This window comes from Ursus americanus, chromosome 22 (genome assembly GCF_024610735.1).
Source record: "Ursus americanus isolate L20-20 chromosome 22, mUrsAme1.1.p, whole genome shotgun sequence".
Taxonomy (NCBI): Eukaryota; Metazoa; Chordata; class Mammalia; order Carnivora; family Ursidae; genus Ursus; species Ursus americanus.
This window is the reverse complement of record NC_142148.1, coordinates 550,881-576,024: the sequence shown is the minus strand read 5'-3', so window position 1 is coordinate 576,024 and position 25,144 is coordinate 550,881. Positions and strand designations below refer to the sequence as shown.

Here is a 25,144-nt window from a genome sequence, read left to right as displayed (position 1 = left end):
GCGGGGCCGCGAGGCGGGGCGCGCGAGCCGCGCGAGGGGGGCGTGGCCGGCCGGCAGCCTCCGGGCCGCGCGGCGCGGGCGGCGGCCGATCGAGGGCGGGGGTCGGCGGCCCGGCCAGCCCGGCCCGGCCTGGGGGCCGAGTCCCGAGCGTCCGCCCTCGCCGCTGCAGCCTCGGCACCCGGCCGGCCGGCCATGGAGGCCGAGCGCCCCCCGCTGCCTGTTCCGGGCTGCGGGCGCCCCCCGCCCCGTGCCGCCGGCCGGGACCCCGCGGCCGCGCCCGTATCGGTGCCCGCGCCGCCGCAGGTACCGGGCGCCTGGGGGCGGGGCGCTGACCAAACTCCCTCGCTGCAAAGATGGCGTCGGGGCTGCACAAACTTTGGGCCCCCGGGGGCGGGGCGATCGTGGCGGTCCGCGCGTGTCCGCGGGCCTGGCAGTGCGGGGCCGGGCGGCCCGGGAGCGCTTCCCGCCGCGCCGGGCCGGGGGCGGGGCCGGGGGCGGGGCCGCGCCGTCCCCACCGGCCGCAGCCGGTTTGGGGGGCGGGTGCGGAGCGGATCCGGGGTGGGGGCTGGGAACCCCCGTGCCGCCTGCGCTGAGCCTGCCCCTTCCGCAGGGCCCTGCCGTGGGCGGCGGCTTTGCGGGCTTGGCGTTCGTGCTGCCTCGGGAGCCGGAGCCGCGGGCCGCCGACCTAGGGGCCCCGGGGACGTGGGCGGGGGCGGCTGTAGGGCCCCCGAGGCCGTCCGCGCACATCCCGGTGCCAGCGCAGAGGTGAGCCAGGGTCCCGCGCGCCAGGCCGAGGTGGGCGTGCGCACACGTGCGTTGGTCTGCGCAGGGGTGGTGGGTGGGGCGCGGGCACATGCGTTCTCGAACCCCACCCCACGGGGGTGGGGGAGCTTGGTGGAGGGCAGGTCAGGGCCCCGACCTAGGGTTTCGGCGCCCCTCTGGAACTCTCGAGCGCTGGAGGAGTGGAGCAGAAATTATCAATATATACTGCCCCTTGTGCCCCCCCCCTCAGCTCTGGGGGCCAGAGCGCAGAGCTGGGAGGGGGCCCCTGTCCGTCTCTGTGCGGTAGAGGCTGCCCGCTGACGTGAGGTTGACGGTCCAGGAATCCCAGGGCTCCGGGCTGCCATCTCCTAGCCCTGCCCAAAACCCTCCTGGGTGCCCCACGCCCAGAGCTGGCTTCTCAGGTGGAGACGGGCTCTGGCCTGGCCTGTTGGGGCCTGGGGACCCTGCTTGCGCTTGGAGCCTGGTCTCCCCTGGCTGCTGCTGGCTGCTCCCTCCCTCCCAGGCCTGGCGCGGGCCCACAGCTGCTGTTGCACAACCCTGGTTACTGTGCGGTGGGGGGGGGGGGGCTGGGCCTGGTCTGGCCCGGCCTGGCCCGGCCTGGGGGTGGGGCCTCAGACCCCTGTCCAGCTCCTGGGCCTGAAGGAACCACCTGGGACAAAGGCTGCAGGAAGACCCCAGCCCAGGCCCTGTTTCTGGTGGTTCCTGGAGATTTGGGGCTCTGTAACCCGAGCTGGGGGTGGAGACGGGCCTCCAGCCCAGTGCCTGGAGGGAGGGAGCTGGCACCCCCCACACACACAAGTGCCCAGGCCTGCACGTGTGCTGGGCCAGGGGAGGGGCTGGAAGTACTTGCTGGATGCCACCCACATCTCTTCCAGAGCCCCCCCAGGAAAATCCCGACTGGATGAGGTCATGGCTGCAGCTGCCCTCACAAGTCTGTCCACCAGCCCCCTCCTGCTGGGGGCCCCAGCTGCAGCCTGTAGCCCAGGTGAGACTGAGACACTGGGCCTGGGTAGGGAGGGCAAGACCACTGTGTATCCGGACCTTGTAGTTGCCCACCCCTTGGGGCAAGCAGAACCCCTTTGCCTGGAACAGCACCTTCTAAACAGACCTCTTGAGGCCTGAAACAGACATCAGGACCCCCAGTGCCTCTCACTGAGGCCAAAGCCACAGTGTCCCAGGTCTGCAGGCTTGCGACCTCTCCATTTCCACCTGGCTGGCCAGGCATCTCCCCACACAGGATGTGTCTGTGTGTCCCGCCCTGAGCTGGGGAGTGAGGGCCGCTGCTTTCCCAGAGCCTTCGCTTGCCTGTAACCAGGCGAACAGGTGGGGCCACTGCGAGTCCTAACGCGGGTGCCGCTGTGTCCCCACAGAGCCTGGCCTGGAGCCCTGGAAGGAGGCCCCGGCGCGGCCCCCGGGCAGCTGCAGCAGCAGCAGCAGCGCAGACTGGGGCTGGGACCCGGCCAGTGACCGGTCCTCTCCATCTACCCCGTCACCCCCACTGCCCTCTGAGGCAGCCCATTTCCTATTTGGGGAACCCGCCCCAAGGAAGAGGAAGGTGAGCCTGAGGCAGCCCTCAGGGCGGGGTGGACGCAGCGGCCACGCCTGACCACCAGCCCTTGTCACCCAGAGCTCAGTGCAGGTCCTGTTCCAGTGTCTGTGGAAGCGGTGTGGGAAGGTGCTGAGCACGGCCTCCGGGATGCAGAGACACATCCGCCTGGTGCACCTGGGGTGCGGTGGGGCTGGCAGGTGGGGGTGGGGCAAGCCAGGTGGGCCAAGGCTTCAGCTCCCACCCGCCGTGTCCCCGGCAGGCGGCAGGCAGAGCCAGAGCAGAGCGATGGCGAGGAGGACTTCTACTACACAGAGCTGGATGTTGGCGTGGATGTGCTGACAGATGGGCTGTCCAGCCTGTCCCCAGGGTCCCCCACAGCCTCTGCGCCCCCCGCCTTCCCCCGCCTGGAGCTGCCGGAGCCCCCGACCCTGTCCAGCCTGCTGCGCCCACTGGCCCTGCCCCCGGTCCCCGTGCTGAGCTCCGCGGCACCCCATGAGGTGTGCCACGGTGACGACACCTACCAGGTGGGTGAAGCCACGGGCAGCAGCTCAGGGTGAGTCTCGGGGTGCTCGGGATGGGGGAGAGGACACAGCTGTGTCTCCTCTCAGGGCTGCCTGGCCCCCATCCGCCTGGAGCCACAGCCCACCACGATCAGGACCTGTGTGCCAACCCTGCCCTCCAAGCTTGGTGCCAGCCCGAGGTGCGTACGTGTCGAGGGGCCAGGGCCGGCGTCTGGCAGGGAGCGTGCCGGCCTAGCGTCAGCCCGTGTCTCCTCTGTGTCCCCCCAGGAAGCCCCGGGGTGAGGCCAAGAAGTGCCGGAAGGTGTACGGCATGGACCACCGGGACCTGTGGTGCACGGCCTGCCGCTGGAAGAAGGCGTGCCAGCGCTTCCTGGACTGAGCACGCGCCCCGGCCGCTGCGCCGCTCTCCAGCACTCTAGAGGAGACAATAAGCTACCCCCGACCCCCGGCCCGGGGCTCCTCCCGCGACAGGGTCTACTTTTTAATGGTGGGGGAAGTTGGTGACCCTGGACCCCCAGAGGTATTGGGGGGGGTCCCACCACTCAAAGTGCCTCTGAAGAAACCAGCCTTTTGCACTAAAGCCAAACCTCACGGCTGTCCCCTTGGCCCGGGGTCCCTGGGGGTGGCCGCCCTCCCTGCCTGTCAGCCCGTGGACTTGTCAGGGTGCTGATGGGCCCACTTCAGGGCCACATGGGGGCCAGTCTGTGATGCACTTTGAGGGGTGTCAGGGAGGGGCCCCCCGCCCGCACTTAACCCGATGGTCCGAGGGCCCCGGGGGCTGACGTTTGTATCATGTTTGCGAAGCTCAGGTGTCTCGAGTCTGGGCCGCACCAGGCAAGGAGAAAAATTAAAGATTTGGGGTTTTTCCAGAAGCCATGTCTGCCTCCTGGGGGGAACTGAGACCCTGCCATAGGCAGGGGTGGTGGGTGGGCAGACCGGGGAGGCCCTGACACGGGAGGAGGGGACACTGTGAAACACGCGTGAGGCGTCGGCTTGAGCAGCAATTTCCCAGTTTATTGAAAGTGGAAGCTTTGCAAGAAGGTGGAAGCTGACCGGTCACAGGAGGGAGACCCCCAGGCGGGCCCAGAGCTCGCCCCGGCCACCTGCCCTGTGGCTGCAGACCGCAACAGCTGCGATTTTCTGCCAACCCGTCACCCAAGTCTCTTCTCCCAAATATTAAACACATCTCCAATACAAACACAGGTTTATGATAATATAAAGTTGATATAATATAGATTATCCCCAAGGGGAAAAAAAAAACAATTTTCAAACACTGCCCTTTTTTGTCTGTTTTTTGTTTTTGTTGACAGGTTGGAAGCATGTTGAAAAAATAAATATTTAAGAAAAGCACACACAGCACCCTCACTACAAGTAGTTCTGAAAGGGCCACGTACAAAACACAATATAGAATCTAAAAAACAACCAGTAAGTATGGCTTTCTTAAGCGTTGCACATGTCACAGAATGAGCGAAAATAAGATTATCTTTCATCATATTGCAAAAAGTTCCAGTTTCTGCATTTTCTCAGAGTTTCTTTTTTAAAAAGGAAGATGTGCAAAGTTGGAAGGAGTAGCCGTGTCTCGAGTCGAGGTCCCTATTCAGTCCTGGCAGTGTTATGACTGTTCCCCAAAACCCAGAGTCCAAATTCACAACCTGGTCGGGATCCAGAGCTTGATACAAAAGTCGTACGGGCTCCCTGCCCCCCACCCCGAAGAACTCACCACTCAATGGACTGCATTTTCCACTTTGGTGTTGCAAACACCAAAATACAGACAGACACAAACAAAAAAGTACAAAACGTGAAATGTAATCTACACCTTTCCTCTTCATAAAAAAATATTTATTAGTTTAAACATTGATTTAAAAAAAAACCAGTCACGTAAAAAAACCCTTCATTACACGTCTTTTCCCTCCACGCCTCCTGAGAGGGGATGTGTCCGGCTCCATCGGCGGCAAACTGCGTGGGCGGGCGAGCCTGCGCAGCACACGCCTGGCGAGCTTGGGGGGCAGGAGTGGGGCCCTTGGTTTTCCAGTACAGTATTGGTTTTAAGGAAGAGAATGCCCCTGTGGCACTGACAGCGACCCCCCCAGAAAGGTCAGCAAGGGTGGTCCAGAGCAGGGAGCGAGCGGGTCAGAAAGAGCGAGATGTCCTGAGTGCGGAGGCAGAGGTGGCCCAGGGTGTGGGCAGGACGGCCTGAGCGGTGGGACCAGTACAAACCCAGAGACACTGTTGGTAGCAAAGGTCTGGTTTCCAAATACATTTATAAGAAAGTAGGTCTGTTTAGAAAAGGGGTCAGAAAGTCAGGGAGGTACACAGTTCGGAGGGCCCTGGGAGGGGTGCAGCCCGGGGCCTCACTGGTGAAGGCAGCAAGGGAAGTGTGTCCCAGAGCCCCTTGCGCTGGCCTCGCCCCCTCCCCCCGGTGTCAGGAAGAGCGGGCAGCGCAGCCCGCAAGGGCTCCCCACGTCCCCACGGAGGACAGGCGTGCGGGCGGCCGGCGGACAGCTCCGTGCGCGGCCTCTAACTGACGGTACTGAAGACAAGCACAGAAGGTCCCCACAGCAGCCGCGGAGCCGAGCGCTCCAGGCCGCCACTGGAACCTAAGTTAGGGGCTTGTGGGATTCTCCTTTTTCCACCTAAAAAGAATAGCTGTGACACGACGACTACAGCCTGGTAGAAGCTTACAGGCCATGGAAAAAGAGAACATAAGAACACTGTCTTCAGCGGGGCTCGCGCTGAGCCCCCGAGGAGCCCGTGCGCGATGGGCCCCGCCTGCCCCTGAGCCGTGCGGGCGCAGGACGGAATGTCTGAGTAGTGAAGTGTGGTCGGGAACAGCCTTACCGGGGAAGGGGACAGACCAGTGCGGGTCCTGCGGCCCAGGGCAGGGTCCTCACCGCAGGGCCCTTGCTTTCCACTCAGAAAAAACCAGAGTCGTAAAGAGGCGGTGAGCTCCTCTACAGAGACAACAGGACTGACAAGCTAAAGGAAAGACAACGCTAGGTTTCGTCACGTCGGAAAAATAATGCCAAACAAAGTAATTGTATGTAACTACCTCAAATATGTCTCTGACGACTGAAAAAGTTTGGTTACCCACGTGGGGAGGTGTGAGCAGCACACGGCAGTCAGGGTCACCACCTCCAGTGTTAGCAGCAACAAGGCAAGGGCGCCCAGGAGGGGGTCAGCAGGAGTGGCCTGGGCACAAAGGACGGCAGAGCCGAGGGGACGGGGCCGCCCCCGGGCTCCCCAAGGAAGTGCACGCGGAACAAAGAGCCCAGGCGCCCCAAAGGGACCTGAGTGGCCAGCAGTGGGGAGCGCTGAGCCCTGCACCAAAGGAGCGTGGCACGTCGGCCCCCACCTGGCTGCCTCCGCTGGAAGATAGCACCTGGGAGTCCTCGGCCCCTGCAGGGGCTTCTGCAGCTGTTTTGTGTGAAGCACCAAAGCCCAGAGGCAGGAGGGCCACGGGGCTTTCTGTACACTGGACCTGGATTCTGCAGGCTGCCACGACAGCGGCGGAAGGCTGCGGTGGTGGCCGCGGGCAGTGACCAGGCTGCTGAGAAAGGGGGAGCAGAGCAGGGGGCGGGGGAGACTCCAGCACTGGACATCGGATGTATGCAACACCTTCCTTAACATCCCTCGGACCAGTGGCCTCAGGAACCATGCTCATGACCCCGACCAGCCCTGACCTCGACCTGGCCATCGGGCCATCGTGCATCCCGAGGCCAGGCTGGCCACACGGGCTCCCTTGATGCCCTATCTACACGTACCTGCTGGGGACCCTCCCTTTGTCCCCGCAGACACGAGGGAACGTGTGCTCTCCCTCTGCTCAAACCCACCCTGTGCCCCCAACGTCCTGTTCGGTCCCGGAGCCCTTACTTGCTGGGGTCATGCCTGCTTCGGAGCCCACGGGGCCGGTTTCTGTGCGTGTGTCTGGGGGGCAGGGGCAGGATAAAGGGGGGGTCAGCATGGCCTGGCCCCAGGCGAGAGCAGATCCCTAGGAACACACACACACACACACACGCATACACACGCACACGCATACACACGCACACGCACAGTGGAGGGGTGGCTCTGCCACGGCCCCCGCCCCCAGCCCGAGACCTAGGAGATCCAGGAGAAGTCCTTGTCGGGCGCCCCCGGGGGGCTGCCGGGTCCCTGCGTCGAGTCCTCGTCCTCCTTCTCAGCCACCAGCAGCGTGTCCTCGTGGGCCAGGCCCACCTCATCCTCGTCCTCACACAGCTCCTCCTCTCCCTCCCCCCGCGGGTCGTCGGGGTCCTCCAGGTAGGGCCCATCACCAGGGAACAGCTCAGGGGAGCCCTCAGTGCCACCGCCATCCAGGGGCCCGGCCACGCCTCGGCCTGCGCAGTCGGCACACACACCATGGCGCCGTGAGCCGTGCTTGATGCCCACGCTGGCGGCTGACATGAACACGCGGCTGCACAACTTGCACACGTACTTCTTGTCCTTGCTGTGGACCTGTGGGGGGACGGGCGGTCAGCGCAGGGGGATGGGCGGTCAGTGGGGGGGGACGGGCGGTCAGTGCGGGGGGACGGGCGGTCAGCGGGGGGGGACGGGCGGTCAGCGCGGGGGGACGGGTGGTCAGCTCGGGGGGACGGGCGGTCAGTGGGGGGGGACGGGCGGTCAGTGCGGGGGGACATGTGGTCAGCGTGGGGGGACGGGCGGTCAGTGGGGGGGACGGGCGGTCAGTGTGGGGGGACGGGCGGTCAGTGGGGGGGACATGTGGTCAGTGTGGGGGGATGGGCGGTCAGTGCAGGGGGACATGTGGTCAGTGTGGGGAAGGGAGATGGAGTGGTCAGTGCGGGGAGATGGGACGTCAGTCCGGGGGGACATGTGGTCAGTGAGGGAGACGGGGTGGTCAGTGCAGGGGGGATGGGAGGTCAGTGCGGGGGGACATGTGGTCAGTGCGGGGGGACAGGCGGTCAGTACGAGGGGATGGGAGGTCAGTGCAGAGGGACATGTGGTCGGTGTGGGGGACAGGTGGTCAGTGTGGGGGACGGGCGGTCAGTGCCGGGGGACATGTGGTCAGTATGGGGGGACAGGAAGTCAGTGCAGGGGGACAGGCAGTCAGTGTGGGGAGACAGGGGGTCAGTACGGGGGGACGGGAGTTCAGTGCAGGGGGATGTGTGGTCAGTGCAGGGGGACAGGTGGTCAGTGCGGGGGGATGGCAGTCAGTGGGGGGGACATGTGGTCAGTGTGGGGGGACGGGCGGTCAGTGCGGGGGGATGGCGGTCAGTGCGGGGGAGACAGGTGGTCAGTGTGGGGAAGGGAGATGGGGTGGTCAGTGCGGTGAGACAGGAGGTCAGTCCGGGAGGACATGTGGTCAGTGAGGGAGATGGGGTGGTCAGTGCAGGGGGGATGGGAGGTCAGTGCGGGGGGGGGACATGTGGTCAGCGCAGGGGGACAGGCAGTCAGTGTGGGGGAACAGGTGGTCAGTGAGGGGGGACAGGCGGTCAGTGTGGGGGACAGGTGGTCAGTGCGGGGGGACAGGTGGTTAGGGTAGGGAGAAGATTGCAATTTTCATTCCTCATATTTTCCTGAATTCTCTGGAATTCTAGAGCAATCAAGTAAATAAAAACATAACCAGTGGTGTCATGGTGGAAAAGCTTTGCTGAGCTGTGTCCTTCCTCCGTACCTGGAACAACTCCTCACTGATGGGTCACTGTCCCAGGGGCTGCGCCCTCAGAAGGGACCCCTTCACCGTCCTGGGCTGAGGGCTCCTCTATGTCCCAACTCAATGGCTCCACAGACGGCCATGAACAGTCCACCTTCCCCGTCATACCCTTCCACAAACCCCAACCACGAAGACCACTACTCAAAGGCTCACTGCTGATCAGCGTCCACAGGCTGGGCCCCCACATGTTCTGATTCTAGAAACGGAGCCTCAAACAACACAGTCCCCAGGACCCTCCTGTGTCTCTTCTGTTTGTTGTATTTTAAACCCAGGGCTTCCTCGACCCTCCCCCAACGGAAACTGTTCTGAGAGCAGACCTGGCTGGGCCGTGGGAGGCAGCATCCACGGAGGCCCCTCAAGCCCTGGGGCTCCCACGCAGGGAGCTGGGGGCTGTGCCAGGACACCCTGGAGCGACAAAGGCGTCCCAGGGAGCCACTCGGCCAGCACCAGATGGCTGGGCACCTGTCCTAACAAACACATGGAAGGAAGAGAGAGGGAGGATGCGGGCACCATGGCAACCCACGGCTCATCCTCGATGGGAAGCCGCTCCTGAGACCCCACCGTCCAGAGGACTCCTGGCAACACTGCCCCAACCCCTCTGTCTCCCCTGAGTCTGCACAGAAGGGACACCGAGTCCCCTACTGCCACCTGCTGTCAGCAGACGCTCAGCTGCCTCCTGGGGGTCAGGGGCCCCCCCGACAAATTAAAGGGGAAAACACAGAGCCTCTTCTCAGAAAAAGGCAAACGTGCACACGTGTTAAGTACATTTTCAGGGATTTACAATCCTCCATGAAGCCCAAGCAGGACCCCAGGATGGAAATCTGGCCCCATCCAAGGTAAACAGGCAGCGACCACACAGAGCCTCAAACGAGACCAACATCTTCCCGAAGCAGTAATGTGGTTCTGCTAAAGAAAAGCTGTCATAGCCCACGTAGTGACAACCTTCCAGCACTCGAGTGTAACAAACAAGCCACCATTCATCTCCGAGTAGGAACAACGTGGGCAACGCAGTTTCTGTGGTAACATGAGCCTCTGTGGCTCTCGGGGTGGGCTCTGCTGAAAGGGGCATACTGGACAAAAGGGCAGCTCTGCAGTCAGTGGCATCAAGTCAGCCGCAGCTATTGCCCCACAGACCTGCCGTCCAGGCTGGGGCTGCCGCTTCCCTGCTCTGCCGGACCCCATGACGGGGACGGGGCGGGGGGGACACTGCAGGCTGGGGCTGCCGCTTCCCTGCTCTGCTGGAGCTGACTTGGAACAACTTGGAGCCAGCGTGCCGAGGAAGTGACCTCATGGCAGGACACGAGGGGCTCAGGGCAGGGGTCCTAGCAGGGGAGGAAGCACTTGCCAAGGCCTGGTTGGAGCTTGCCAAGGCCTGGCCAAGGTCTGGGGCGGGGGGTGATACAGCCCACCTGCTTTCTGCACCAGTCTCAGGGGCTGGAGCTTTTCAGGAGAGATGGGGGTCAACGTGGTTCCACCTACTCACTTGGCCTTCCCACCGCAGAGCGGAACCCACTTTAGGGCTTCCCATGGCCTTCTGGGCACCCAACATCATCATCCCACCTTCCCGGACCTCTCAGCCCAGCACAGAGTGGGCCCAGATGACCCACATGGACCGCATGCCAACCCCGTGCTAATCCTGTGATGAACCGCATGGACCCCATGCCCACCCTGTGCTGACCCTGTGATAACCCTGTGATGACCCACACTGACCCTATGCCTACCCTGGGCTGACCCATGCTGACCCAAAGCCCACCCCGTGCTGACCCTGTGATGACTCATGCTGACCCCATGCTGACCCCACGCTGACCTTGTGATGACCCACACGGACCCCATGCTGACCCTGTGATGATCCACGCTGACCCCATGCCCACCCCATGCCCACCCCGTGCTGACTCTGTGATGACCCACGCTGACCCCATGCCCATCCCATGCCCACCCCATGCTGACCCTGTGATGACCTATGCTGACCCCATGCCCACCCCGTGCTGACCCTGTGATAACCCTGTGATGATCCACGCTGACCTTACGCCTACCCTGTGCTGACCCTGTGCTGACCCATGCTGACCCAAAGCCCACCCCGTGCTGACCCTGTTATGACTCATGCTGACCCCATGGTGACCCCATGCTGACCCCATGCTGACCCTGTGATGACCCATGCTGACCCCATGTTGACTCTCTGATGACCCACACTGACCCCATACCCACCCTATGCCCACCCTGTGCTGACCCTGTGCTGACCCATGCTGACCCCACGCCAACCCCATGCTGACCCTGTGATGACCCACACTGACCCCATGCTGACCCTGTGACGACCCATGCTGACCCCATGCCCATCCCATGCTGACCCCGTGATGACCCACGCTGACCCCATGCCGACCCTGTGCCGACCCTGTGATGACCTATGCTGACCCCATGCCCGCCCCATGTTGACCCTGTGATGACCCATGCTGACCCCATGCTGACCTTGTGCTGACCCTGTGATGACCCACGCTGACCCTGTGACGACCTACCCGGACCCCATGCTGACATGCTAACCCTGTGACAACCCACGCTGATCCCACGCCAACCCTGTGCTGACCCTGTGACGACCCTATGATGACCCACGACAACCCACGCTGACCCCCACGCTGAACCAGAGCCCCACTCACAACCCCACCCCACTCACCAGCGTGTGCCGCTTCATGTGCTCCCGCCGCGTGAACTTCTTGCCGCAGATCTCGCAGGGGTAGGGCCGCTCCCCCGTGTGGGAGCGCATATGCCGCTTGAGGATGCACTGGTGCATGGCCGAGAAGCTGCAGTAGGGGCACTTGAACTTCTTCCTGATCACCGTGAACTCGTTGACTGAAAGACAGCGGTCCTGCAAGTCAGTGTGCAGCCCGCCCGGCCCAGCAAGCCCCTGCCCCTGCCCAGAGGCCCCCACCGAGGGCCCGCACGCCCAGGCCCGGGGCCCGCGCTCTGCCGGGGCCGAAGGTCAGAGGCCACTGCTTCCAGCAAACACGTCCCGGACACAGCCACTATCTTACACATCAGCCTCCGAGACACGGCGAGGTCCGCCTAACAGAGAACAGAGCTGTAAAGACACGCAAAGCCGGGGTTCTGTCCCCAGCCCGCAGCTCTGCGCGTGGCCACAGGCTGCTGGAGCCCGGGGGCCGCAGGGCTGAGCCGCCCCCTCCAAACACCTGCAGGCCGGCGGCTTTGCCTCTTACTCTGCCCGGAGGGAAGGTGCTGCCTAAGCAACTAGTGGACGCGGCTGAGCGAGAGGCCTGGTCAGCCCCCAACATGCAACAGGATCGCCGAGGGGCCCCTGCCTCGAGGTGTGGCTCGGCCGGCCGTTCTGCCCACATTTCAGACAGTGATGCCATGGGCCCCTGAGGGGTCATCCCCGGGGCCAGCTCGAGGTCACTGCGGGGGCTGCATTCCACGCCAGGATGCGGCCACATCCTCAGAGGCGTCTCGCTCCACATGTCAGGTGGTCTCCTGGTGGTAGTCAAGGGGGTTGGGGTCCCATGCACCAGCCCCACCATGCAGGGCTCCACTGGGCCCTGGGTACTGGCAGCTTATCCGGAGTGTGCCCTCGGCACCACAGTCGCCCCCTCCGGACCATGCACAGCATCCACCCAGGAGCCCCATTAACCTGAAGGCCTGAAAGCAGTCATCCCAGACTGCACCGGGATTGCTGGAAGCAGCCAGGTCCTGACATCTCGCTTCCTGCTGTGCAAGGAGCCTGGTGGTGCACGCCTGTCTAGATGCAGCTTCCCGGGCCACACACCACCCCACAACCTGGACAGCACCTGACCAGCTGCACAGGGCACCAGCACCCCGAAGACAGACCAAGGGTCCCCACAGTCAAGAACACTGGCCCAGGCCAAAGTCAGGTTGCTGGAATGAACCCCAGAAGGGATGTCGACACCGTCAGCCAGTCAGTCTTCTGCTGGGTCCTGAGACCCCTACCAAATGTCCAAGTGTGGCAGGTCCTGGCCACAGTCACCACTGCCCCTGGAGGTGCCCAGAAGGAGGCAGAAAAGAAAACAAATGCCCCAAAGTGACACAGCCCAAGACAGCACGACCCAGGAAAACTGAGGCGACTCAGAGCCTGGGCCCCTCTTGCTGGAGGGAAGCAGACAGTCTGCTGGAAGGATGACCACCTCTGTCCTCACAACCCTGGGCCACCCACCATGCCACCCAGAAGCAGGGACCCTCACTGCCATCTCCGTGAGCCATGCCCATGGCCCCCAATTTCATCCTGCTGGTCACACCCCAGCCACGGGCACGTCACCATGGAAAGGACACCAACGGGGCTGAGCAGCATCAGGCACACTGGCCCTGTACTCCCCCGTGCTGAGCTGGTCCTCACCCCTGCACCTCTGCTCCTAACACACGCCTGCTTAAATGTGGGGAGACACTAAGTGTTGCTCTCTGTTCTATGCCCACCGTGGGGCTCGAACTCACAGCCCCGAGATGGACCATCACACGCTCCGCTGACTGAGCCAGCCAGGGACCCCAAAGCAGTCTCTGCTCTCTCTCTCTCTCTAGTGTTTCTCCCAAGGACCCTTAAAGGGCCTTTATTTTCCAGCGAGACCATCCACGAGCGATGCTGTGAGCCCCGTCCTCCCACCGTGGGCCCGAGAGCTCTGGGCCCCGGGGTGAGAGTCGGTCCACACAGGGACACACTCCCAGGACGACCTCTCTCCATCCTCAGGCCATGACAGCCCCAACACTAGGCTGTGCGGACTTAATCACAGTTCACAAGGACAGCACTGCCCGGAGCCTGGCCACCCGCTGGCCTCGTGGTTTCTATGCGCATAAAAGGGTTGCCACATCCCCCCACACCTCTCTCAGAAACCTCAGTCCTGTCCAAAGGAGCAAAGCATTTGCTTACAACTGGGAGCTTTTCACGTGCGTCTGCTTGCACGTGGGCACGTATGCATGTGTGTGCGTGCGTGTGCACGGGGGGAGCTGGGGCTGGGAGGGAAGGTGCAGCTGTGGGGAGACGGTAAAACCAGAAGATCGTAGAGAACACAGAAGGCACGCGACAGCAGGCAGGAGCCGTGGAAAACACCCGCATCCCACCCACGAGGATCGCCTCGTTAACAGCGAACCATCGGTCCTTGGAGTCTCTTTTCTATGCGTAAATTACAGACTGGAATTAGGATGTTACACGGAACACATCCCACTAACACGCGGTGGCCTGTCCACACCACCCCTGCACGTAGTCCACGCGTGTTTGAGGGGTCCAGGCTGACCGAGTGGAGACCCCGCTGGGAACATCCAAGCCGTTTCTGTTGCCGGCCGCCATGAACAATGAGTCCGCCAGGTCCCTACTAAAGGGTCCGCTCGCCGCTGGTCACCTTCCAAACTCTGAGAAGGGGCGCAGGCCAAGCTGCCCCCCGCGCAGCTGTCCCATCTGCTGGCCCTAGGGCCGAGGTGCAGGGAGGACGCCCGGAGCCATACCGGGTGTGATGGACGTGGTCCCCGCTGTCGCCATACGTGCTCGTGCTCGGCAAGCCTGGGCCCCGGCTGGGGAAGAGAGCTGCAGCAGAGTTTCTGGGCGGTACCTGCAGCCAGAGAGGAGCCGCCACTCCTAAGGGAGGGCCTCGAGCTGGGGCGGGGGCGGGGGGGGGGGGTTGCCGGATGCGGCTCAGGCTGCGGTCCCAGGCGAGGGGCTCCAGCACCCCCACGGCAGGACCGGAGACAGGGAAGGCCGAGCACCCGGCACACTTGACATGGGGACGCGCACGAGGAGCTCTGAGCCACAGGGCACGTGCGTCTGTCTGGTCGTGCCAATCACAGCTGGCAATCGATCCCCAAGGAGGAAAACCTCATGCTCGTCCTGAGGTAGCCATGCCACCCTGAAGCCCAGGCTGGGCGGGGCCCGCGTCACCGGCTCTCCACCCCCACTCCACACTGGTGGCTCTCTGAGGCACGGTGATCCCGCTTTTCATCTGATCACCAAATAAAGCAAATGCACCACCCACTCTGGGATGGAGAAGGAAAAGAGGAAATGAACTCTTACGTTATTTTATTTAAAACAACCTTTTTTTGAGAATGTATTTATTCATGGCTTCTATTCTGCTTCTATAAACATGAAAGTTAAAATGCTGAATTATGTATTCTAGCCTTCTGTATTTAACAACTCAGACTTCCACGTGGAAAAAAAAATTGATCTCTGTGCAGAAGTGCTGCATTTTTTTCCCTAGAAAAATAATCTAGAATGTGCCGGCGTGAGTGTGGCTTGTCGCTAGGGACCCTCCCGGAACCCGGGCATGCCGACCGGGAACAGCCCGCACGCGGCTACAGGCACTTACAACGCACACTTTCTGAAGTCACCCTGTGATGATGACGGTGTTTTCTTATTATGTTAGTTTCCTGCCTCTGCGGGAACACCACGAACGGGGCAGCTGAAGGCAACAAAAATCTACCCTGTCACGGCTGGGAAGCCAGAGTCTGAGACCCCGGCGTCGCAGGGCTGCGCTCCCCCGGGAGGCTCCAGGGCGGGGGTCCTTCCAGCCCCTTCCAACTCCTGGGGGTCGGGAGTCCTGGGCTTGTGGCCACATCTTCCCATCTGTGCCTCCCTCGTGTGGCTTCTCCTCTGTGTCTCTGTCTCTCCTCTTCTGTCTCTCTCTCTTTTTTTTGACAGAGAGAGAGCACACAAGCAGGGAGAGCAGAGGGAGAGGGAGAAGCAGACTCCCCACTGATGGTGAGTCATTGAAATAACGAGAAAGCACAAATCCTATTCAACTGAAACAGATGCTCTCTGCCAACCTGTCCGAACCCCTGAACTCCATGCCTGGTATCCAGCGCTCCAGCACAAGCAGTGAGCTTAGGATCCAGAAGCCGGATTGTGCAGAATGAGCAGCCCAGTAACATGGACTATAATTCTGCAGAAATGTATGTACAGGAACACTGCCCGCGGCCACCTGTCCTTGACCCCCCTGCCCCTCGCAGCCCCGCGGGAGATTCGGACCTGCCGTAAGAGCCGCCACACGAGCCAACGTTCTGGAACGATTTCGCGATAACGTCAAAGCCTCCAAGGAACCGCTAGTGATGCAAATGGGATTTGCAGGTTGCGGACAGCGGCACAGGGGAGCTTCCTCAAGAAGGGCACGCGAGTCTTTACAACCACCTGGATTTTTATCCTTCCTCCCACCGCCATTTCCAAAAGACTGCACTTCAAGTGCATTCGAGAAATGGATCCAAACATGAACCCCACTTCGTTTTTCCGTTTACAAGTTTACTAGGCTGTCAATTACTTTGTGTCAGAATATAGTGAAGTGCTGACGCGTCCAAACCATCTCCTGACGGTTTCCTAACCTTCCAGGAAGCGCATACAGCCGACTTACGCGCACGGCTCGGTGAATGTTCACGTCTGCACGGACATCAGGACTCTGCGCGTCCCAGCACCCCGAAGGCGCCCCCTGGCCCCCCCAGTCTATACCCCCCCCCCCAGGCAATGACTGCCCTGCCCTCCACCACATACATTTGCTTCAGGTCTTGGTCCTTGTGGGATCGTACACTCGGGGTCGGCTTTAGTCCCTCAACACAGTCTGCGAAAGTCCCCACGTGGCTGCCTGGAGCAGTGGCTTGCTCTAGTTTGCTGCTGGGTGGTATTCCAAGGTCCGACCCCGCGACCCCACGACCCCGCGCTGAGGGGCACCCGACCTGATGGAGCGCGGTGCTCAGATGGCTCTCAGACACGTCTTCCGCTGAACAGGGCTCTCGTGTCTGTTGCACGTACACCTGGAGAGGAAGGTCTGGGCCACAGGGTCCTTGTACGTTTCATTTTGGTAGATGTGGCCACGTGGCGTTCCTCGTGGCCGCACCAATTTACATTCCCTCCAGCCATGCAGGAGCGTCCCAGCTGGTCTTCTCTGCGCTCCCGCCCTGCCGTTCCATGAGGCTGTCGTCTGCGTTTCCCGTCCCCTGAAGACACTGGGCCACTGGTAAAGTGCTTGCTCGTCTCTTCCTTGAGTCACTGAGTTGCCTCTTTCTTACATTTTTGAAGTTATATGTATTCTGAATATGACTCTTTAGTCAGATATATTTATTGCAAACATTCTCTCTAGCCTGTGACTGGCCCTTTTATGCTCTTAAAGGTATCCTAGTGGAGAAATTAATAATTTTAATGATGTCCTCTCTATCGAGTGCTCTCCACGACCTGCTTAAGAAACTACCACCAAGGTCATGAAGCTATCGTTCTAGGTCTTCTTCTGCAAAACCTTTTACTTCTTATAATTAGGTTTATGATCCATCCCAAATTAATTTTTGTGCTTGGTGTGAGTAAGAAGTCAAGATTCGTTTTCTCCTCGACGTCCAGCTCACTCGGAACCACATACTGAAAAGCCTGTCCGGCCGTGGTGACCAGCAGAGGCACCCCCGCGCACGGCAGGGGTGCCCATGGTCTGTTCAGACTACGCTGTGGTCGGCTCGCCTGCCGATTCCTGCAACTCCGTGGTCCGTGGGTCAGGTAGCCTCTTCCACCGCCCTCTTGCCCAGCTGTCTGTGACAGCCACGCCTTCCCCCTGTGTCCTGATGCTTACACGTCGGGGGCCCCGGGAGAGCCCTCCCAGGGTCGGCCAATTCCAAGCTAATACATAGCTTTCCTGCAACTATGCGTTCCACATGCAAGCCAACTATCAGGCTGCCTTATTCACCCCAGCACCAGACAACCAGGGGTGGTCCCCACGCCGTGGAGCCACTGAAGTCAGTCAACCGGCCACCCTAAGCCCCCTTGCTCTGGACTACCCACATGGTCCCTTCGGTCCCGAGGAAGCCGCAATCCGGGCCCCTGTGCACGCTTTCCCAGCAAAGCCGAGCATCCCCTGGCCCTCCGTGCTGTGCCTCCCGCCTCCCGGCTCCCGGTCTGGCTGTGTCGTAAGGAATTTGACGTTTACCCCAACTTCTCAAATGTGTTGGCATAAACTGTTCCCACTACTTTCTTATTGTTCTAACATCTACAGGATCTCGGTGGTGATCTCCTTTTCATACCTTTTATCTACATTTAGCACTGTCTTCTGTTCACACTGGTCACCTCTGATAGGAACTCGGGAGCTCGTGTTAATCTGTTCGGCTTTCTTCCCCGTTCTACCGATGTCTGCTTTCGACTTCACGGACATCCTCTCTTTCGTGCACACCTCCTGCTTACTTTCGGTTTAATTTGCTACCCTTTTCCTCATTTCTTGACCCAGAATCAGACTAAGTGCAGCTGCAGGCACGAGGTCCTTCTGCCAACTTCACCTGCGTCCTGTGGGTCCTGATGGGCTCTCTTTTCACGTCACTCAGTGGAAAATATTTTATCATTTCCATTGTGACTTATTCCTTGACTCGTGCATTATTTAAAAGCATGTTGTTTGATTTCCAAACATTTGGGGGATATTTCCCGTATCTTTTTGCTGTTGATTTTTTAAAAATCATGATTTGACTGGGCTCAGAGAAGACGCTGATTCTGGTGAGATCTGCGTTGCAGCTGCGAGATCTTCACACTGTCAATGTTTTCAAGGGCATCGGAAAACTGCACTGACTCCGTGTAAATTTCAAATTAGTTACTCCTTGTTACAGGTCAGCCTCTCTGAGCACAGACGGGACACGTCTACACAAAGTCGCAAGTTGAGTCAAGGAAGAGAATAAAACCTTGTGACTAGATGAGCTTGTTACAGAAATTCGGGGTCATTCAACATCTGGAAGCCGCTCAGATCTTCTCCATCCTCACTGATATCTGTCTGCTATCCCATCGATCACGGAGCAAATGTGTCAAAAATTCCCCACCGTAACGTGGATTCGTCTTCTCATTTGACTGCGGTCAACTTTTATGTCCTGTAGTTTAAAATTAAGCATATGCACGTTTAGACCCGTTACATTTCCTACGGAACTGACTCCATCATTATGTGAGGTCCCTCGAGTAATAACTCTTCAGTTTACTCTGATATTAAGATTAAAAACTTCATTTAGGGGTTTCCTTGGTTTATCTTTTTTAAAATTTTTTAAAATTTATTCATTTGAGAGAGAAAGCCCACGTGAGTGAGAGCACGAGCAGGGGGGCAGAGACAGAGGGAGAAGCAGACTCCCCCCATGGAGCAGGGAGCCCAATGGGGGACTCGAACCCAGGACCCTGAGATCATGACATGAGCCGAAGGCAAACACTTCACCGACGGAGCCCCCCAGGCGCCCCTCCCCGGTTTATCTTATTTATTTTTTCGTTTTAACACTTTCTGTATTTTTATTTATGAATGACATCACCTACAAACAGTAAAGTTTTTTCAAAGCAGATTTTTTCATCTTTTTATCGGAGGGTTTAGTCCATGTGCAATAATGGACACAGCCGGGTGAAATCTACCACCTTAATATTTGTTTTCTTTTCGTCCTTTATCCCTCCCTACTTGCCTTATTTCAAGAGAGTTAAGTAGATTCTATGTTTTCTCTTCATAAGCCCTTGAGCCGCGCTCTCCGATTTCTGCCGCTATTCACGCAACTTCACGAAGGACGCCGGAAGCCTTCAACAGTCAAGCTCCTCCATCCCAGACCCTTTGCGCTGTTAGCGTCTTGCGTTATACTCTGATCTCTGTTAAAAACCCCGTAGGAAACTCTAAATGTAGTTTTCAATGATCGCGATGCTTTCCTGCCACTCGCACGGCCACTTCCGCACGTGGTTGGGGGGCCGCGCGTTCCCCGTCTGTGTGCGTGGACGACACGTCTCCACTCGGCCCCTCTGTGAAGAACACCGTGGCAGGTGTGCGGCCTCCCTGGGACTCTGCTGACTCTGTCTGGCTCCCCGGGAAGCAGTGTCTTCCTCCACTGGCTGCTTTTAAGACTCTTCTTTTTGTCGTTGGTTTCCAGTAGTTTGAAGGTCATGTGCCCAGATACCATTTTCTGTTTGGTGTTCATTCTGCTCGGGGTTTCCGGAGCTCCGTGAATCTGCAGGACGGCAACTCTCTTCAGCTTCGGGAAACTGAACGGCCCCGTTTCTGCCTCTGTCCTCAGGAAATCCAATTACACATGCATTACACACTTTCACCCAGCTTCATGTGTCTCTTTGCTTTTTTCCATTCTTTTGTTTTCCTTTTTTAAAAAAAAAAAGATTTTATTTATTTGTTTGACAGAGAGTGAGAGACAGAGAGAGCACAAGCACGGGGAGCGGCAGAGGCAGAGGGAGAAGCAGGCTCCCCGCGGAGCAAGGAGCCCAACGCGGGACTCGATCCCAGGACCCTGAGATCACGACCTGAGCCGAAGGCAGACGCTGCACCGACGGAGCCCCCCAGGCGCCCCTCTTGTGTTTCTTTCCTATGAGCTTCAGCACGGACATTTCCATTCTTCCAGTTCACTAACCCTATCGTAGGTCGTATCCAGACCACTGTTCGACTAGGAATGACTTCTTAACTTCAGACATTGTATGTTCATTTCCAGAATGTTCCTTGAATGTGTCAGTACCGGGTGTCTTCCCGTCTGCTTTCCCGGCTGGGATTCAGGCTCAGGCTCTGCGTTTATGAGATGCAGGGCGTGGCAAGGACCGCGGTGGCACTTCACAGGCTGCCACTCTTCCGAAGACAGTCAGGCTCTTGTGTCGTTGCTGCTGCTGCTTCTGCTGAGCAGACAGACTCGGGAGGGTTACCGTCCCGCTGCGGGGCTTCACTCCCGTTGCCGTCGGGGCGGTCGAATTCGGCTTGGGTCTCACTCTGAGGGACTGACCCTCACTTCAAGGTGTGACCCCTCCAGGGTCTCTGCTGAAAGCCCAGGTGTCTCCCTTGTTTTGTCGTTTTTAAGTTGTATTTATTTACATAATCTCTGTACGCAACGTGGGGCTGGAACTCACGACCCCGAGACGAAGAGTCGCACGCTCCTCCAACTGGGGTGACTGCTGCCGCCCCTGGGCTGTCTCCCTTGTCTCCTTGACCCTCCCTGGGCTTGAACGGCCCCCTCTGTGCCCCAGAGCCACGCTGCTGTGGAAAGCTCTGCTCTGCTTCTCTCCGTGCCACGGCTGTTTTCGCTGGGACTCTGGAGTGTTGCCCTGTGGAGGCCTCAGAAGCTGAGAGGGCTCGCGTGCAGATTTGGGGGTTCCGTCTCTGTGGCTTCTTGCTTTCTGAGATTTTCTCCTCCGTCCCCAGCCACCTTCGGTGCCCTGAAGGACGTCCTCCATCCCCTTGCCACAGAGCACCCTGCTGTTCTGTACGTCGCCTGTTTCCTGCTCCAGGTTTGGGAAATAGGCCGGAAACACATCTGGGGTGAAAGCACAGCCCTTCGAGTCCCACCTATGCTGGTCAGTCTCCAGGGTGTGTGTGTGTGTGTGTGTGTGTGTGTGTGTGTGTGTGCTGGCCAGATTCTCAAGTCGATTCTGCCTGGAGAGTAAGCCCGATACAAGCTGTCATGGTTGAAACTAGGAGTTCAGAAAGTTTTCAAGTGTTTTCTTTAAAATAACTCAATGACTTCTCCCTAGCGCCTGAGTTCCGTGCCAGTGCAAGACCAACAATACTCAACACTAGATCATTTAAGTTTGGGGGTTGTTTTTGGGGGGGTTGGTAAACACGACACCCAACGTGGGGCGTGGACTCACGACCCCAAGACCAAGAGTCGCGTGCTCCACCGACTGGGCCAGCCGGGCGCCCCCCGACCCCATATTTTAAATGCAATCTAAGTTAGTAAGTTAATGTCCCTAAGTGGGCAGCAGTCTTCATTTCATGCACACACACGCAACACCGAATCTCTGGCGTCTCTCGTTGGCTACCGTGCGAACACGGCAGGGACACGGAAAGGCACAAAGTGAACACGGATGTGGAGCATGTTTTGTGCCGTAAATACACCCAAGGGACAGCCTCTTATCACTGAAATTCTCTGTGTTCAAGAGAGATTAATGTCACATATTGAGAAGTTTTTGAAAAAAACTCTCTGAAATCAATCATGAGCCACAACATTTCAATGAGAAATTCAACAAAATATAACAGATTACATCTCTAAATACACCTGCTGAAAATTCCACGTTAGACGGCCGCCCAGTTTTACGGGACACAGTGTGAGATGTACGAACCAAACCAGACAGCTATCCATTCTGAAAGAGTTTCGTGCGCCCCTTCCCGTTGGACCACCTACCACAGCCTCCTTCTTTCTTTTTTCTTTTTACAAACCTGTTTCTTGCAGGTACTATGGAACCCGTCTGAAATGTTTTAATTGTTTTAAAATATTTTTAAATTTTTAAAAAAATTTTTAAGCAATCTCCATACCCAAAGTGGGGCTTGAACTCACAACCCCGACATCAAGAACTGCGTGCTCTACCGACTGAGCCAGCCAGGCGCCACAACGGCCTTAACATGTCAACAAAAGCCTTTCGGTACAACAGCACAGACCGACACCCCCAGTGCCGGTGCCCTTGTGAGCCCGCTGGTCCACACTCCAGCACCCGGGGAAAGCCAAGTGAGCAAATAAAAGGAAAAGCAGCCACAGGGCCTCTGTGTCCCCACCCAGTGAACCCAGAATGCAGATGTCTACACAGGCCACCTCTGCCACGGTATGCCCACACTGAGACATGAAATCTCTGAGACCTCACAGCTCAAAGAGCCCATCGTGACCATTCAAAAGCAGATGGGGACTTACTTAAAGCCACGAGACACTGGATCTCTTGGAAGGGTGACCTGCACTGACTGGTCTTTCAACACGTTGGCAACGATACCCTAAGCCTCTCTGAAAACGGTTTTTCTCCGTCTTCAGAACTTGCTTAATGGTAAAGCCTGCAGCAAATGGTCATGGCAGGGGCAGCTGAGACTGCTCCTAGGCCACACCCAGCCACAGCCACGGGCAGGGTGTGGCCTGGAGAGGGTGGGGGGCTGCCTGTCAGACTCACGGGGAAGGACCTCTCTCCCAGAAACCAACCCACATCTGCCTCTGCCGATTCCAGATGCTGGAACGGCACAGCCTGCTTCCTTCCTAGGAAACCACGTGCTGCATGGCAAACGTGAGCCTCGGGGTCCTGACATCCCACCACACCACAGCCACCTGCTCCGTGTGCATAAGCAGACACGGAACCTGACACGCCCAATGAAGGTGGACAAGAGCAAACACAAGGTGCTCTTTCTGAAAAGACGCAGAGCTTCAGTAATTCTCCACCAACGCTGTCGCCTTGGGAGACATGCCCTGCGACACACATATCAAGCACATCGCGGCTAGGCTTTGTCCGTGGGTTTTTCCAGATAGAATGGGGTTGGAGCTACTTGGCTCCTTTTTCCAGGGATGGGGACCTGCTTTTCTGCCCCCACAGCTGGCAATCCTACAGGGTCCTGGTGAACACAAGCCCTCGCCGGGAGGCTGGAGACACACCTGTCCCGCGGGCCCACCAAGGGGCCCTGAGAGGCCTCCGCCAAGGATTCAAGAAGCGCCAGCTTTTAAGTACACGCCAACACCTAGTCCCAGCTCCCGGCAGCTGCCCCCACCTGACGTGGTTCTGCCATCACCCAGTGGCCACCGAACCGGAACCCCAGGCCTGGCCGCAGCAGAGAGGCACGTGGAGACGTCTGTTCCCACGCAGACAGAGGTGTCAGGCCAAGCCTCTCCAGCCTCGAAGCTATCCTACGCAGCACAGGCATCTGCTTCCATAGTGTTTCCCTCGCAGCTCCTTTGCTGACTTCACGGTAAGGCTGTCGGAGCTCTGCGTGAGCCCATCAGGCCTGGGGAGGGGCACTGGCCACGCCGCATGCGGGAAGAAGGCCCCAGGCATCCTGGGCAGGCCCTCGGCCCCCACAGAGACCCACCCAGGTGCCAGCCGGGGCCAACTCCAGAGGAGGCCTCGCTGTCAAGCCCAGGGCTCCAGGTGTCAAGGGGCATCGATCTAGAACAAGAGACAGACAAGTTACAGGTGTTCAGGAGGCGATGACACCACCTCGTGCCAGGCCCCTGTCCTGTCACCACGAGGACAACCTGTCCCACATCTGGGAGAGAGGCTCCCGTTAATTCTCAATGGACGGACACCCACAGCAAAATCCTCGTTAACAGAACACAACGTCTCCCACCAAAACCACCTTGTTGGAAAAGACCACGTAGGAATCATTTAATTAATTTCAAAGTCCAAAATATGTGGTTAAGCTCTTCTTAAAGATTTATTTTTCTTCAGGGAGACAAACAGACCTAACAGACCTTTCTTTTATAAACAACCCTCTGCCCCAGGAACAGGAAGGAGATTGTTCTGCGTGACCTTCCTGAGGCCCCAGAGGCCCTTCATCTGTGATCGTCACACAACCACCCAGCACTGCCTGCAAAGCCGCCTCAAGACCAGCGCAGGCGTCCTGAACCTGTTGCCGTCCGAACCGAACGTCTTTCCGCGAGGGGAGAAACTCCTCAGAGCAATCTCGTAAATATAAAAGCATACTACTATTTCGATTTATCTAAATACACGTTTATATTCTATAAACACGGACAACGAGAAGCACGGCACAGGGAGCACAGTCAATGGTGTGCGGTGACAGACGGCAGGTGCACCGTGCTGGGCACAGCTGTCACCTGAAAGTCACGTAACACTGTGTGTCGACTGTGCAGACACGAGTGGACACATATAACCAACTTAACTCCATGTAACGGAGTAACAGTTACTGTTGCAGAAGCTGGGTGCTCCCCACCTGGCTGGCTGAGCATGGAGAAGAGAGAGTGTGCACAACGGCGTCTAGCACGGAAGCTCGTTATGACCCCTGAGCGCGCCCAAGGACACACCAGGGACACACCAGACCCGTGCCGGGGACGCCCCTGAGTGCACGCAGAGTTTAGCGCACGTGCGTGCTGCTGGACGGGCAGCTGATCGGGCTGCCCGCGACGTGGCGGCCACTCTCACGTCTTACCTGGGCTGGGGGGGGCAGTGCTGTCCTGGGCTTGGCCTGGCCGTTCACCAGAGTGGGCATCCCGGGCTCTGAGTGGAGGGTGGAGGGGCCAGAGGGAGGGGCTTCTGCTCTGCCATCAGCATCCCCCCAAGAGTGAGTCGGGCTGGTGCCAGGCCCTGGGGACACAGGAAACGAGTGTCACCCACGGGAACACCACGGGGCGGGCTTGCTGCGGAGTTCCAGAAGTGCCGTGCTTGGTCTTGCTGCTGTGAGGGGAGCGCAGCCGTGGGGCAAAGCCTGGGTCTTGCTGGAGGTGGGCGTTTGGGTATTTTTATCCGCTCGCCACCCCCAAACAGCAGGGGTCTCCGCATGTGACTTGTTTGGGGTGGGGGTCTCTCTCCCAGATGCAAAATGATTACGACAGAGGGTTCTAGCACGGAAAGTGAGGACACGTAAGAACACGGAGCACGCGCACACCTGTGGCCTTGGGAAATGATCTTCTGGAAAACACTCCAAGATGTGTTGAGCTGGCTATTTATCTAAAAGTGTAGTGACATCATCCAACGCGCTTTTGCAAAAAGTTGTTTAAAATTCTAGTGTCGATCCAGATTTTTCACACACGGTAAGAAATCATCTTTAATCCACAATCAGAACAGAAATCAGCTCAGCTGTTTCCTGCAAAGTGCTCCTGGACGTCCGGGCCAGCCCGTGGACACAAGGGTCAGGAAGGGACAGAGAGCCCCCGCCACTGCTCCCCCAGGATCTTTCGAGCATTCCCTCCCTGTGAAGAGCAGGAGAGAACTCGGCACATTGTTCTAGTCAG

General features: G+C 58.8%; 2 protein-coding genes across 3 annotated transcripts in view; one reads left to right on the top strand and one right to left on the bottom strand.

Moving 5' to 3' along the window:
• Positions 1–46: 46 nt before the first annotated feature.
• On the top strand, positions 47–3,725 carry SLC2A4RG (SLC2A4 regulator). The gene is made up of 8 exons (XM_045794520.2): positions 47–303; positions 611–765; positions 1,659–1,768; positions 2,154–2,338; positions 2,411–2,511; positions 2,592–2,856; positions 2,941–3,032; positions 3,121–3,725. The coding sequence occupies exons 1-8, from the start codon at positions 193–195 to the stop codon at positions 3,230–3,232; spliced, it is 1,131 nt and encodes a 376-aa protein (XP_045650476.2). The 5' UTR covers positions 47–192; the 3' UTR covers positions 3,233–3,725.
• Positions 3,726–3,846: 121 nt separating this feature from the next.
• The window catches only part of ZBTB46 (zinc finger and BTB domain containing 46), a 64,031-nt gene continuing 42,733 nt past the window's right edge, over positions 3,847–25,144 (bottom strand). Inside the window, exons 4-5 of one of the 2 annotated variants that reach the window (XM_045794499.2) lie at positions 11,205–11,380; positions 3,847–7,323 (exon numbers count right to left, since the gene is read on the bottom strand). In XM_045794499.2, coding sequence (XP_045650455.1) covers positions 6,949–7,323; positions 11,205–11,380 — 551 coding nt within the window. In that variant the 3' untranslated portion in view covers positions 3,847–6,948. Of the gene's footprint in view, positions 7,324–11,204; positions 11,381–16,009; positions 24,498–25,144 lie in introns of those variants that run through there. The other variant, XM_045794508.2, reaches the window with a different exon arrangement.